The 14,793-nt window shown below is 41.8% G+C and overlaps 1 protein-coding gene across 1 annotated transcript in view; it reads right to left on the reverse strand.

Moving 5' to 3' along the window:
• Positions 1-7,503, reverse strand: part of TPP2 (tripeptidyl peptidase 2) — a 91,227-nt gene extending 83,724 nt beyond the window's left edge. Inside the window, 1 exon segment of the mRNA XM_017861597.1 lies at positions 7,237-7,503. Within this exon segment, the coding sequence (XP_017717086.1) occupies positions 7,237-7,401 (165 nt within the window). The 5' untranslated portion in view covers positions 7,402-7,503.
• Between the last annotated feature and the right edge of the window lie 7,290 nt (positions 7,504-14,793).

Genomic DNA, 14,793 nt, shown 5'->3' on the forward strand with positions numbered 1-14,793 from the left:
GGTGCTGGGGATAGGGCAGTGATCCATACGCAAACATCTCTGATGATCTTATAGTGAGGAAGCAGTTCAGTTAATTACAAAGTAAAATAAAGAACATGTCAGATGTGCTATCACACTGGGTATTAGGGAAAAAAATAAAAAGAACATGTCAGATGGTGAGAATTAACTACACAGAAAAATTAAGCAGGGAAGGGAGATGGGTGATGTGGGGTTTTCAATGTAAGTTTGACTGGTCAAGGAAGATCTTGCTGAGACGGTAACATTTGAGAAAAGATCTGAAGATGGTGAGCTGTGGGTTGGACAAGTATAGAGCTTTAGGGAGAAAAAATGTTTAGTAATCATGGTGCCGTTTATTGGATGCCACACTAGCACCTCAAACGCAACGAAGTTCAAGCTTAACATGCCCCCCGCCACCTGATTTTCTCCAGGCTTTGCCATCCCAGGAATCCCCACACCCAGCTGTTCACCCTGGAAATTTACAATCCTCCTCTGATTCTTTACTTCAGTTGACTCCTCACAGTGAAGCTAACAGGAAATCCTGCTAATTCTTTGTCTAGAGGATAGCTCAAATCCATCACATTTTCACTACCACTATCCTAACACTCCAAACCACCACCATCTCTTGCCTCCATGAGGTGAATCACCTCCTAGGTGGTCCCTCAGTTTCCACTCTTGGCCCCACCAAAAGTAACACAGGCTGAGACCCTAACCTGAAAATTCCAAATGCTCCAAAATCATCAACATGAAGCTCAAAGGACATGTTCATTGGAGCTTTTCGAATTTGCGATACTCAACCTGTATTAAAACAAGCTGTAATTTATCGGTCCTCTCCTTTAAGCCCATCGATGTATTCACGGAGCCCTCAGAATACTTGCATAAAAAGCCTCGCACCATCTGATCCCTGCCAACCCGTTACTCAGGAGTCTAACCACACCAACCTCCTTTCAATTCCTGAAACATGCCAAACTTTTTCCTGCCTCATGACTTTTTAAACAGGTTCCTTCTGCCTAGAATACTTTATCTCTTCAGTCATTCCACAGGACTCCATCTTCTCTCAGTTTTCTATTAAAGTCCCTCCTGCAGAAAGGCCTCCTCGATGACCTCCTTTAGGTAGCTGCCATCCTGAACTTGATTATTCTTTCTCATTGTACCTCATTTCCTTTACAGAACATAATTCTATTTCTAATCATACAGGTAGGTCATCTTCATCTGTTCCCCCTATTAGAAAGAAAGCTCCATGAGGGCAAGAGCCATGTCTACTTTATTCACCAACATATACCCACTACCTAGCAGTGCTTGTCAGGCATTCAGTGAATATTTAATTACTGAATTACAAGACCAAGTTACTCAGCACTAAGACTGATTTTCAAAGGTTTGATTTCTTGCCAGTCCACAAATTTTCATTTGAGCCATAACATGATTGCTATAAGTAACAGTATATATTTTCACACATTTTTGTGGAAAAAATAATTTCTGGGCTCTTTCTTGACTAGCTTTCCAAAGGAAGTATGTTGTATTTGGGAATATGTACTGAGTTACCAGTAGGAATCAGACAGAAAACAGAGACACAAAGACTGAAAAAAAAACAAAAAAGACACCATCCTCAAGAAAGAAACAGAAACCTAAAAACCACAGAAACTCAGTCAAGTGGAAGAGCCCAGTCTTCAGACTCCAATTCCACCTGTGAATTCACACTCTTTAAGAAAAAGCTTAATGTCCACTGCTCCAGGTCTTCCTGACCAACACCAAGTATTTCCTCTGCGATATCCTCCAAGCTCTGTCATTAAGGTACATCCTAAAGAAGGAGAAGGAAATTCACGATGTGGAGAAAACAAAGGCACACATTTTTTTCTTCTTCCTTTACCAGACAAAGCAAATGGGTGGCTGGTGGACCCCAAATCTCATTTCAATCTTGTTGCCATGGAACAACTGAGGGCCTGATAGCTGAAGGGGCCATAAAGGCCTCCCAGGCAGAGCTGTTATTTTCATGTATGGTAATTTTCAAGTTGGACGTTTACTTCTTGGGAACCGTCCTATAATCGTAACAAATAAGAATTCTAATAACTCAGAAAGCTCAAAGTCATAATTAAAAAAAAATCACTGTGGGAATCATACCAAACCCTGATACAACTATAAAACTTAGATACTGATTCTGAAGAGATAGGCGATGTGTCTCAAAAATATAATTAAAAAAGAGAAAAATGTAAGAAAATCTACCAAAATAAAAATGGAAACAAAGTTGATACTACTCTATAAAATTAAAACTAGCTAGGTCATGTACTAATCATATAAGAAAATAACCTATTTAAAAATGTACCCCAAATAAATACGAAATTTGGAAGATATACAGTAGGACTAAGAACCCAAATCACCTATCTTCACCTCAATAAGCAAACCTGAGTGACTTGAGATCAAGAATAACAAGAGAGCACTAACAGGTCAGACAGATCCCTCATTAGAAACCTCGTTATCAATATATGAGCAAAGGAAAAAAGTCTATTGGGATTTAATGGCTTATTTGTCACCTATTTCCACACGCTTAAAAGGATCTCTCTCCCACACACACAAATTTTCATTACAAATTATTATACGTGCAATTATTCTATCCATGAATTTCTTACTTTAACATTAAAGAAAACCACTTCACTAGAAATAAAAAGACAAAAACAGAAATGTAGGGTCAGAGAGGGTTTTAAAAAGGCAAATCCCCTGAGGATTTTGCCATGGTGTTTTCGGAGAAGTAAAGTAAAGGAGGAAGGTGAACTGCTAACAATGGAACTATATCCCTCATCTCTGAGAATGGGGAGGCTTCACATGAGAAAGAGGGACTGCAAGCATGGGCAGTTAGTATGGGTAGAGCTTCAGTACTAAATCCTGGGTCCTGGGGTGGAAGACTGGGAAATGCTTACTGGGCTATGTTGGCTGGATGAAACAGAAATCGCCCAAAGCTTTTCCCAAAATGTCAAGAATCTTAGTGTATGTCTCCACTGTAACCATTAAGGTAGAGGAGTTAGTGAAGGTTGGAAGATTTGCCAAACATGTACAGAGAGGACCAGAACAAAAGGTGGGGTGTTCGGAGAGAGGACCAGAACACACCAGAACACACCTCGGGAAGTTTGTAATCTACCATAAACAACACAAAGCTAATGAATTTACTTAAAATTTCAGGAAAGATACTGAAAATATTCTTTTAAGCAAATAAAGATTTAATAAATATTAACCAGTGACTTTTATTCTGAGAATATAATGATTAGCATAAATAAGACAATCTTTGCTTTCAGAAAGGTTATTGTCAGTTGGAAAGAAAAGTAAGTAGAGAGATGATCACAAAACAGGACAATAAATAGAGGTCAGGCCAGTCTGGGTAACACAGTGAGACCCTGTCTCTACAAAAAAATAAAACAATTAGCTGGGTGTGGTGGCACATGCTTATGGTCCCAGCTACTGCAGAGGCTGAGGCAGGAGGACTGCTTGAACCCAGGAGTTTGAGGCTGAAACGAGCGGTGATCCTGCCACTGTGCCACTGTATTCCAGTCTGGGTGACAGAGTGAGACCGGGTCTTTGAGGGAAAAATAATAATAATAATAAAATAAAAGAGGTTAGGACACTATCTATGAAAGCATATAAAAACATGTAAGAACACAAAACCCAGCTTGGGGGGAATGAGGGAAAGCTAACTGAAAGAGAGGTAATAAAATTTTAGTGAATGTAAAATAGATTTTATGAAACTAATTGTAACCTCCTCAAACCTTTTTTTTCCCTCCATGAGGAAATTATATTCCTTCATTATGCACACACATATTTTTTCCATTCAACAAAAACATTTAACATTACAAGCACATTTCATACAATTTTGATAGATGGTTTTGAAGATTTTTAAGTTAACCAGGAAAAAGTTATCTAAACAGAAATACTAAAATAAGTATTTCAGGTGCTATTAAGGGGATCTAAGCAAATTGCTATAAGAACAAAGGGACAAAAAGCCTAAATAACTCTTAGGAGGGATCGGGCCTCACCTCTGAAGCTGCAGGCCCTAACACAATGGCAAACACACACATAAATATGAGGTGGGGTGGGCACAGAATTAAATCAGTTGATTTCCCAAAACATAACAGTGTCAAGACCCGCCTGGATCTTAAAGGATGAAGCAGGAGTTTACAGATGATGGATGGTAGAAGTCTGACGGAAGATGAAATGCCACATGCAAAGGCATGTATTGGCAAAAAGACCTGAAACATCTGGGTAAGTGAAAGAGTGAAATGTTCAAGGAGAGGCAAAAGATGAAAGATGGGATGAAGGGGCTGTGGACATAAGAAATGATGAGAACTGAGGCTACATGAGGAGGGCAGAGTTGGATGGCAAATGGCCTCATATATATACCATTCAATTTTTTTTTTTATTTTTACACAAAAGCAGTTGAGATTCCAAAATGGCTTTGTTTTAAATGAGGGTATAATACAAGGTTTTTTTTTTTAAGGAATATAACTCTAGAAATGTGAAGGATATATCAAAGAGAAACAAGACTGGTGGAGGGAAGACCTTCTGGCTGCTGTGTATATATATTCTGGACTAGTCCAAGTTCCATCTGGTCTGTGAAACCTGACCAGCCCAGTTCTTACTGGCCAGTGCTCCCCACCAATCCCCGCCCCATCCCCCCAATAACCCCTGTCAATCTCTGTAACAGTGACGGTTTGCAAGACTCTATCATTTAACACAAACTTAGCCACCTAGTGGGTGCCTGAATACCTGCTGAGGAAATATGAAATCAGTTATGTAATTACTACTCTTCTCATGCCACCCATCCTCCACTTTATCATGCCCACAGAGCTGTCACAAAAGAATTGGGACCAAGGAAGTCACCAAAGACTGAGACAACTCACTGTGTTCTTTCAAGTTTTCACTTTGCCTCTAGTCCTTTACTCAGACCCCACCTGGCTTTCCAAACGGCCTGTTCAGCCTCATCCTCCTCCTATTTCATTCTTTCCTTCCTTTTTATTTCTATCCATCCTCTAATCTGTACACATATATCTACAAAATAAATCTGTTAAAGGTACAGGAAAAAAAATCCTCCTGTTTGTAAGCCACCTTACCCAACTTCTTTTAACTGGCTATGTTTAGGTAAATATCTGAGTCAAGGTTGTTAAAAGAGAAGAGTTATGCTTTCATTTGATTTCAGTATTTTATTATCTGAATATTTATTACATGCAAATATCTAACAGATATTTACCCTCCAAATAGTTGGTGATGAAAGATCCAGCATAAACTTCTATTCACTTATGATGGGAGCTAAACACTGGGTACACATGGACACAAAGATGGGAACAATAGATACTGGGGATCCCAAAGGGAAGGGGAGGAGATAAGGTTGAAACACTACCTACTGGGTACTATGCTCACTACCTGGGTGACAGGATCAATCACACCCCAAACCTCAACATCAGGCAATATCCCCATGTAACAAATCTGCACTTCTACCTTCTGAATCTAAAATAAAAGTTGAAATTACATATAAAAAATAATAAAATAAATATTGCGAAAATAGTTTAATATTTTTCTTGAGCATTTAAAAAAGTCACATGTAATTAGTCCTCTTATAACCAATTTTCACAACAACGCTGTGGGGTAAAAATTATTGTTACTTTAGAGAGAGAAACACAAGAATGTGAGAAACAGATCTGGAAATTCTACCAACAAATTCTACCAAGCAGCACCTCTCCAGCCTTTTCTGACCCTCTTATTATCCTGACAAAAGAACCGGTGAACCACTTATCCCAGCTATTTTCCTCCCACTCATGCTATAAAAAGTAAACACACTCCACAGCAGAATGGAAAGCATTACTACTTTGTAATAAAGCCTCAGTGAGTTGATCGCTGTCATTGTTTTCAGTCTTTAAGCTATTAATACAACGACAACTATACAACGCCAGTTACTGGGAGGGAATTCAGTACCTGCTCCTCTTCTGATTCATCAAAGGTGTGCAGTATTCCAGAGTGGTGCTGAAGAACACACGCCAGGAATCAAGATTCCCAGGAGTTTCTAAGTAGATTCGGCCAGACTCCCCCTAGTTACTTCCAAAATGCTACCTCAATAATGAGAAAGCACGATAAAGGATCCAGAAGGGAAGCGATATTGTGGGGAGCAGGATGAGTGTTTAGTGTAGAAAGGAGGATAAGATAGCCTGAGGCTGATCAACGAGAGATCAGCATACAGTAGGATTAGTCAGGGATGCTGGGAGATGGATCTTGAACAATAGTGAAATTTATTACTGGATTTCAGCAAAGGGCTAAATGTACAAAAGTTAAACTTTACGGACTTTAAACAGAATGCTTTCAACGAGACACAACACACTAAAAAAAAAAACTACCTTCTGGTATGACACCCTGAATCTACAGATTTTAAAGTTGCCTAAGGCAAAACTAAGTAATTTTTTTTTAAAACCGTCTTATGCTTTCAGGTTTAAAAAAAAAAAAAAAAAGTCGCATAATTTCATAAGGTCTGAGAGGCTCACCAAAACCAAATCTAACTGAATTCTCCTTACGTAAACGAAGACTAAGCCACAAGATTCAATGACCCTAAGCAAATACGCTGCAGAGGATCGTTTAAAAATAGAATACACAAAACTACCACAGGAAACAATTCCGGAAGCGGACTGGGTTATCTTCTGGAAACCCAGCTTTCGTGCTTAAAGACAAACTATTCTTCCCCCAAACCAAAGCTCCCGATCCCTAAACATTAAGTTCTCATATGTCACTTGCCTATCTGGTGTCCCCACCCCACCCCAATGATAAAAGATGTAAAATTCTCTTTAAAAACGTCAGGCAGGGACCAGTGTCCGAGGCACGAGGGGTCTGCAGAGGAAGGCGGCGTGGAGGGAAGAAGACTTTGGGGGTCCGGCCTGGCAGCGCCGAAGCGAGAAGGAAGGGGCGTCCCTGGGGTCAAAGGCGAACCCAGGCTCCCTCCAGCCAGTCGCGCCGGGCACGCTGCTTTTGTTGGGCCCGGAACACGGCCCAAATTGGGGTCCGGGCCCTCGCCCGCCCAGCGACCCTGGCATGGTGCGCCGCTGAGTCCCCTTGGCGGGCGCCGGTCCCTCCATCGCCCGGCTCTGACCTCTGCCCACCCAGGCCCGGACTCGGCCGCAGAGCGGGGCTTTGGCATGCCGGGCTCCGAAGCTGTGTCCCCACCTGCGTCCCCGGCCGCCCGCGCCCCCGCGCCCGGGCCCTCGGGGGCTGCCTCACCTGCATGCCCGGAGCCCCCGGGTCCACCCCCGTGTCCAGGACGGCGATGAGTACCCCCCGCCCGTCATACTCCGGGTAGCGGCAGAGGAAGGAGGCGGCTCCGGTCTCCTTCTTCGGCAGGAGACCGTGAAAAGGGAAGGGCTCCTCAGTCGCAGCGGTGGCCATGGACGCAGGATGGAGGACGAGGAAGCGGCAAACTGCCAGGCTGCGCGCGGACTAGCAGCGCGAGGACACCCGTGCGGCCTCGGGCCGGAGGCGGGGGCGAGGGGCGGGGTCGGCCCGTCTCCCACCAATCCCGACCTGCCAAGGAGCGGTGGCCAATCACGTACTACTACGTAAGCCAACGGCGCCGCTCTCAGGAGCTAGGCCCGAGTATTGCCCGGGCTGCAGTGAAGGGGGCGGAGTCTGAGGACATTACTGGAGGGTTCGGATCTCGAACCTGGGGTCCTAAAGAGGCCCCCGCTTGGGGTTTTAGGCAACAGCAGGCCTTTAAGCAAAGAGTCCTGGTGTCCCGGACCGAAACACTCCCCGAGAGACGGGCAAGGAGATAGACCGCCAGCCAGGAGCCCTTCGCTGGGCAAACGATAGTTTCCAAACTTAAGGTTGTGGATGAAACTTTTCGGTGCGGCTGCTGCAGGGGCCCCAGACCCGGGGTGCTGACCCGAGGCAAGGGAGCCGGCGCACGCACGTTAGCTGCTAAGGCGCCTGCGGTGTCGGCGAAAGCTCCGGACATGATCTTGGAAGGTCGCAGGTTAAGGAGTGTAGGCTTTGGGTTCCCCTGTGTTGTTATGCCCCTTTGATGGGGGTGAGGTGGTGAGGGGGAGCGATAGGGTGGAGACAGGCAATAGTTTCAGTCAACAGGAAGTAGGTTGTTGGCCATTCTGTCGCCTTTGTAGCCAGTAACAAAGCACGAGACTGAAATGGGCCCCTCCTATCTGCTGATCCTTACCTTCCAGGATTTCTGAAAAACATCTTTTTTTTCTCTCTTACACTGAAGTTTCTGATTGCTCGTTACGGCTCTCCACTCAATTATAGAGCCGTAATTTGCAGTTTTCCAAACTCACAATGCCTGCTGTCAGTTGCTGCAAGCTGCACAGTGGTCCTCTAATGATCTTTATGTCTATGCTCATGCCAGGGTAATCTTAGCCTTCTATTGTGCCAAAGACCCCTTTGGCAATTTGGTGAGGCCTGTTTCTCAAGCAGTGTTTTAAAATGCATACAATGAAATATATAGGGTTACCCAAGAAATAAATTATATTTAAATGCTGTTATCAAAAATAGTAAAAGCAATTTTGTTATATAACAATAGCTTTACATGTGTGTATATAGTTACAGGTGTGCTTCTTTTTCATTAAATAACAGGAGCTAGGGCCAAGGCTAATAAACTACCATAACTTCAAAATAATGAAGAATATAATTATTTGGAGATAGCGGTGAAAACTGCACTATGATGAACTGATTTTTATTGGTAACGTAAGAGCGAGTGCTACCCTGGTTTTACCTATTCATACTTGATGTGAAAAAAATTAAGAGGTTTGTATCTTTTTTCTACAGAAGTTTTTGAACCCCTTGGATTCTGTCTATGGACACCAAGTTAAGAATACCTGGTATAAAGGAAAGCCTTATGCATGTGGTTTCCAACCCACAGAATTTCAGAGATCCTCCATGAAGTCTCAAAAATTATTCTCATGGCTGTGAGTTTCATGCAATGGTTTCAGCTGATTCCTTGATCATTTATTCAGTTCATAAGTCTTAGAGAAGCATGTTCTCTTTAGTGCAGAGGAAAAGAGAAAAGTTGAGTGTTTTTCTTCTTATTCCCAATTGTTTCCATTACCTCTAGAAAAGAATTTCAAATTAACACAGAGGAAAACAGAATAACAAACTTGCAGAAGACATTCAATATAGAGCTTACAGTGACAGAATAGATTGGCTCCCAGTTTCAAATGAACCGTAGTCCCATCACTTCATTTTACAGATGAAGAAACAAAGTTAACTGACTTTCATGGCTTACAAAACAGGTTAATGAAAACAGTGGATATGTCTTCTCACATTCTCTCCCCAGTATGTTCTGCCACACCGTGTGCGTGACTTTGCCAGAGTGTCACCCAATTAATAAATGGGGAATGAACAGTTCCTTATGAAACCTAAGTGGCAGACTTTTCATTAGACTGCTGTAACCATGTTCTTTAGATTTTTCTTTTCTTTTCCTTTTCTTTTTCTTTTTTTGATGCAGAGTCTCACTCTATGGCCTAGGCTGGAGTGCAGTGTCACAATCTCCGGTCACTGCAACCTCTGCTTCCTGGGTTCAAGCAGTTCTCCTGCCTCGGCCTCCTGAGTAGCTGGGATTACAGGTGTGCGCCACCACACCCGGCTAATTTTTGTATTTTTAGTAGAGATGGGGTTTCGCCATGTTGGCCAGGCTGGTCTTGAACTCCTGACCTCAGGTGATACACCCACCTCGGCCTCCCAAGGTGTTTGGATTACAGGCATCAGCCACTGCGCCCAGCCAGATTTTTCTTTTTTTGCTTACATATCCCATAAACATGTTTTTAAAAAATTTATGTATCCCTTTGTACAGCTGTAAAATGAAGTCTAAATTTGTCTTTTTTTTTTCTTTTTGAGACGGAGTTTTGCTCTTCTTGCCCAGGCTGGAGTGCAATGGTGTGATCTCGGCTCACTGCAACCTCAGCCTCCCAGGTTCAAGTGATTCTCCTGCCTCAGCCTCCCTCGTAGCTGGGATTACAGGCACGTGCCACCACACCCAGCTAATGTTTGTATTTTTTTAGTAGAGATGGAGTTTCTCTATGTTGGTCAGGCTGGTCTCGAACTCCTGACCTCAGGTGGTCTGCCCGCCTCGGCCCCCCAAAGTGCTGGGATTACAGGCGTGAGCCACTGCACCTGGCCTGTCATAAATTTTAAAAATTATAAAGGATGTGATTTTTGGCATAGTATAAATATCGTCTTTCTTTAATGAAACTTTCATGTTTCTCGTGTAAATATACCCAGTTGAATGTAACTCTGATAGCTACCATCAACTATTTATAAAATACCTGAACATTTAAAATCAGACATTTTACCTCACTATTTCTTCTGGAAACTTCATTTCCATTCTATACAGAATTTTTTTCCAATATAATTTGCATTTATGATGGAAAGGCATATTGAGAATTTATCATCTGCAAAAAAGATATTAATTTTAAAATTTTCCTGGAAGAAAATGTTAAACTTATTCTTTTGGGTTATCTTTCAGTTATTACAAAGTTGATTACAACAACATGAGTAAGTCTTAAGCTTTGATTAGAAATTATAGGACAAAAAATTTTTTATTGAAAATACAGCTCTTAAAAAGATGCTTGGTGTAAATAAGTCATGCTTCCATTAATGACAGGACTAGTTAAAAGGATAAGATTTGTACGTCTGTGTCTCTTGTAAAATTGAATCATTGATTCTCAAGAAGCAAAACCAGGATATGTAAGTATTACATAATATGCCCAGAAAGGGATGTGAACAAAATTCAGACTTACATTGAAGCTCCCATTTTAAGAATCACTCATGTGACAAATGTCATCTTTTGCTTAAATTGGAGAAAAGATGGATTTAATGAGACAGGTGAAAAGCGGTTTAGCGTGGCACACAGCAGGGCATATGCTACTATGCTTTGCTGTTTGTTCCCTAGCCCTTGTTCCTCATAATAGATTCTGGGATGTTTCAAAAATGCTGTAACTTTTTTGCTAAATGTGGTCTGAACAAAAATTGTTCTTGATTAAAAAAAAAAGATGAATAGAACTGGTTATTGGACTTTGATATTAAATAAAGTTTTACTGATAGTGTTTCAAATTGTCGCTTAATTTGATGTCCCAGACGCTATTACACCTGCAGGTGGTACATAACAGTAAGATTCAGGATGTGTTCCTTTTCCCTAAAAAGGTGCAAGAGATAATCACGTCTTTCTACCACAAGCACGCTCTCAGGCAGATAAGCTTAGAAAAAACTGGATGACTTCAAGCATCTAGAAATTGATTTCATTGAAACTATCTATTACTTTGTACCAGTTTGAAACCCACTATTTTATATAACCCCTGAAATCTCAATACAGTCATTTACTGTTTTTCTTCAAGCCAAGTATTGTACATAATATATGTGCTTACATTTTTTCCTCCTTTGATTTAATGACATTATCACTGGGGGAAATTTTTAATGCTAAGTCAGTTTGTGTGACAGTTCATTGGAAACAAATAGAATATAAGTAGAGAAACATGGATAATCTGTAATAATAGATAATAATAAAACAAGGGCTTAGACAATAGGAGGAGGAGGAGGAGGAAGAAGAGGAGGAGGAAGAGGAGGAGCAGCAGCAAAAACAAGGTCAGTAGGCCTAGGCGTTAGTCACCTTATGGAGGGTAAAGTATTAATAATAGGCTGGACGCACAGCAACTTCTGTCACCCAGCATTGTTCAGAGCAGGAAGAGCTGAGTCAGATGTTTTTCCTATCACCTGCCCCATTCAGGCTGCAATCCAAGGCACAGGTGCGGTGGAAGGCAATAGCTTTCTATGAATTGCCTTCTTTGCAACTATTGCTGCATCGTATCGTTTAGAGAATATTTTAAAATTTAATTTCCCAAGACTCCAGAGATTGCATAAGCATCCTACATGTGCTAGCCGCTGGGCTTTGAAATCTTCCTCAGCATTGCAGCGAGGCCGCACCTCCCGTGGGCGTCTCCCAGCCTGTGATTGATGCGGGAGGGATGCTGGAGCATATCTGTTCCGGGAGGCCGGCAACTTCGTGGACAGCTGTCTCAGGCTCCAGGACTCCCCAGCAGGCTTTGCCAAGTTGGACTGCGTGGACCTCCTGGTGGTCCAGGGCGCTTCCACCCAGCCTCTCTGCCTCTCCTACTTACTCGGGGTCAGACTTGCATCGCAGCCTTATGCCTCTCCCAGCTTTTTGTGAACCCTTGACTACCTTACTTCGCGCAGGCACTAACGTGAATCCTTGCTTCTTAGAACCCATTTGCCCCCACCCCAAGGACCCGAAACTAAAATAGCTCATACCAAAGAAACAGGTTCGGATGCATGAAGCTTCGCCACTGCTGCCGCCCAAAGGCAAAAGCCGTCGTTACCATTTCTACCAAAGATACCGGAGTCCAAAAGCCAGGGCGACCTGATCAGCAAAGTTTCAGTCACAAGGCTGTGCCTGGCTGTATGGAAGCCTGATCAAGTAGTTCTGATTTCTTACCTGGAGAGCAGAACTGAAAATGTGGGAAATTCCATAAACATAGGAAGGACTTTCCAGTGATGCCAGCAAATCCTGACAAATACCCACTTTGCTAACAGATATACCTCCAAACCAAAGTAAATTATACAACATCAAGTCCAGGTACTCGAGTCTCCAGTAATAAAATGGTAAACTAAGCAATTTGGACCAGGTCTTCTGGTGAAGGTGAGAACTGGACAATGTATAAAAAATATCTGCTTGAAATATACCTCCCTGAAGGATCAGAGAGCTAACAGCGTGGTGAAGAGTTTATGTAAAAGACATAAATTCAGAGACTTAAGCTTCACATTTGAGACAGCTTTGCCTTTCAGGGCTTTTGCCAGTGCATAAAGAGGTAGCTGAGAGAAAGATTTTTGTCTGTTTGTTTGTTTTTTACAGCCTTGCAGGGCTATGGGTACAAGGGTGGAGGCTAGAGCCTGCCAAGAGTGGGAACAGCATGAAAAACCTATATTTTGGGTTGAGGCTGCAAAGTCCACACCCGAGAAGTTGGAATAAATGGAATGTAAACTTAGACTGGCCCCCAGAAGGATATCACATTATAAATAATATTAAGTCCTGAACTTGGATCAAGGTGATTATTCTCAATGGTATATGTTCATTGGAATCATCTGGAGAGCCTTAAAAATGTTGCTACTTGAGCCCACAGATTCCCAGAATTCCAGATATTCTGAATTAATTGGTCTGGGTTTTTGCCTGGGCATTGAGATATTTTATATCTACCAAGATTATTCTAATGGGTAGCTAAGGCTGAAACCCACTCAGCTAGTGCTACTTGGCAGAAGCAAAATACTTCAAAATACCTACATTTACTCCATTCAGGAAGATAAAGATATAATTGAGCATTTGGGTGGAAAATCAGAAACTTAAAAAAGACAAACCAATTTAGAAAGAGCCAAAAGGAAATTTTAGAACTGAAAAGTACAAAAGCAAAACAAAATTAAGAACTCAGTTTCTTAATTAAGAATGAGTTTCATAGTTACTGTCATTTAGCCAAAGAGAATTCTAGATTGGAAGAAAATACTAAAAAATACCTGGAGAAATAAAAGGATGAAAACCACAGAGGAGATGAAAAAAGTGATAGATGTAACAGTGGGAAGTTCTAACAAACTTTTAGGAAATGAGAAAGAAAATGCTTTAGAAGCAATATCTGAAGAGATAATTTATGAAAATTTTCCAAATTGGTGAAAGCCTATATATTCAAAAAGTTCGATGGCCCTAAAGCAAGATAAATTTTAAAAAACTACATCCAGGGACAGCATAGTAAAAAAAAAAAAAAAAAAAAAAAAATGAAAAGGCAAGAGTAGCTGGTGAAAAAAGATTATTTTCAAAGGAGCAGCAATTGACTGACAACTGATTCCAAACAGAAATGAAGAAAAGCAGGAGACAATGAGACGGCAGCTCACCCATGCTGAAAGAAAAGAATTGCCAGCCCAGAATTCTGCAGCTAATGGAAACATCCTTCAAGAATGAGAATGTGATCAAGTGATCTTCAGAGACACAAAGGCTGAGGCAATATGTCACCAGAAAGGCAGCAAAAAATAAATACTAAAGGATAGTCTTTAGGCAAAACAAAAATGGGCTGGGCGTAGTGGCTCACACCTGTAATCCCAGCACTTTGCGGGGCTGAGGTGGGCGGATCACGAGATCAGGAGATTGAGATCAGCCTGGCCAACATGGTGAAACCCCATCTCTACAGAAATACAGAAACTAGCCAGGCATGATGGCGGGTGCCTGTAATCCCAGCTACTTGGGAGGCTGAGGCAGGAGAATCGTTTGAACCTGGGAGATGGAAGTTTCAGTGAGCCGAAGTTGTGCCAGTGCACTCCAGCCTGGGTGACTGAGACTCCATTTCAAAAAAAAAAAAAAAGACTCAGACACCCCAAAAGCTATATCAAATTTGAATCAATTTCAAAATGGTATCCTTTATTGTCAGTTAATGCAAGAAATGTTTTAAAATGCCTTCCTAGGCCAGAGATGGGGAGATGTACTTTTAGCATTATAAGGTTAGGGTTATTACTTTACACAAAAAAGAGCCAATGTTATGTAAATAAGAGAAATGTGATTTTTTCATACAGAAAAAATAGGTGCTTTTGATAGCAAATTAATACTTGGAGTGGTGAGGTGTGTTTAATTTCAGGTATCTCACAAAACACCGTGAAATCTCTCACCATTTTCCTCTAATCTGTGGGACCAGAGCTGCCTTTTCTCCCTTTCTCCCCAACGGCTCTGAACAGCTATCCCAGGGACCAGAGGCTCACCCTTCCCTCTGCAGAACCAGTAGAAAC

Source organism: Rhinopithecus bieti, unplaced genomic scaffold (assembly GCF_001698545.2).
Source record: "Rhinopithecus bieti isolate Rb0 unplaced genomic scaffold, ASM169854v2 scaffold_2254, whole genome shotgun sequence".
In the NCBI taxonomy this organism is placed as follows: Eukaryota; Metazoa; Chordata; class Mammalia; order Primates; family Cercopithecidae; genus Rhinopithecus; species Rhinopithecus bieti.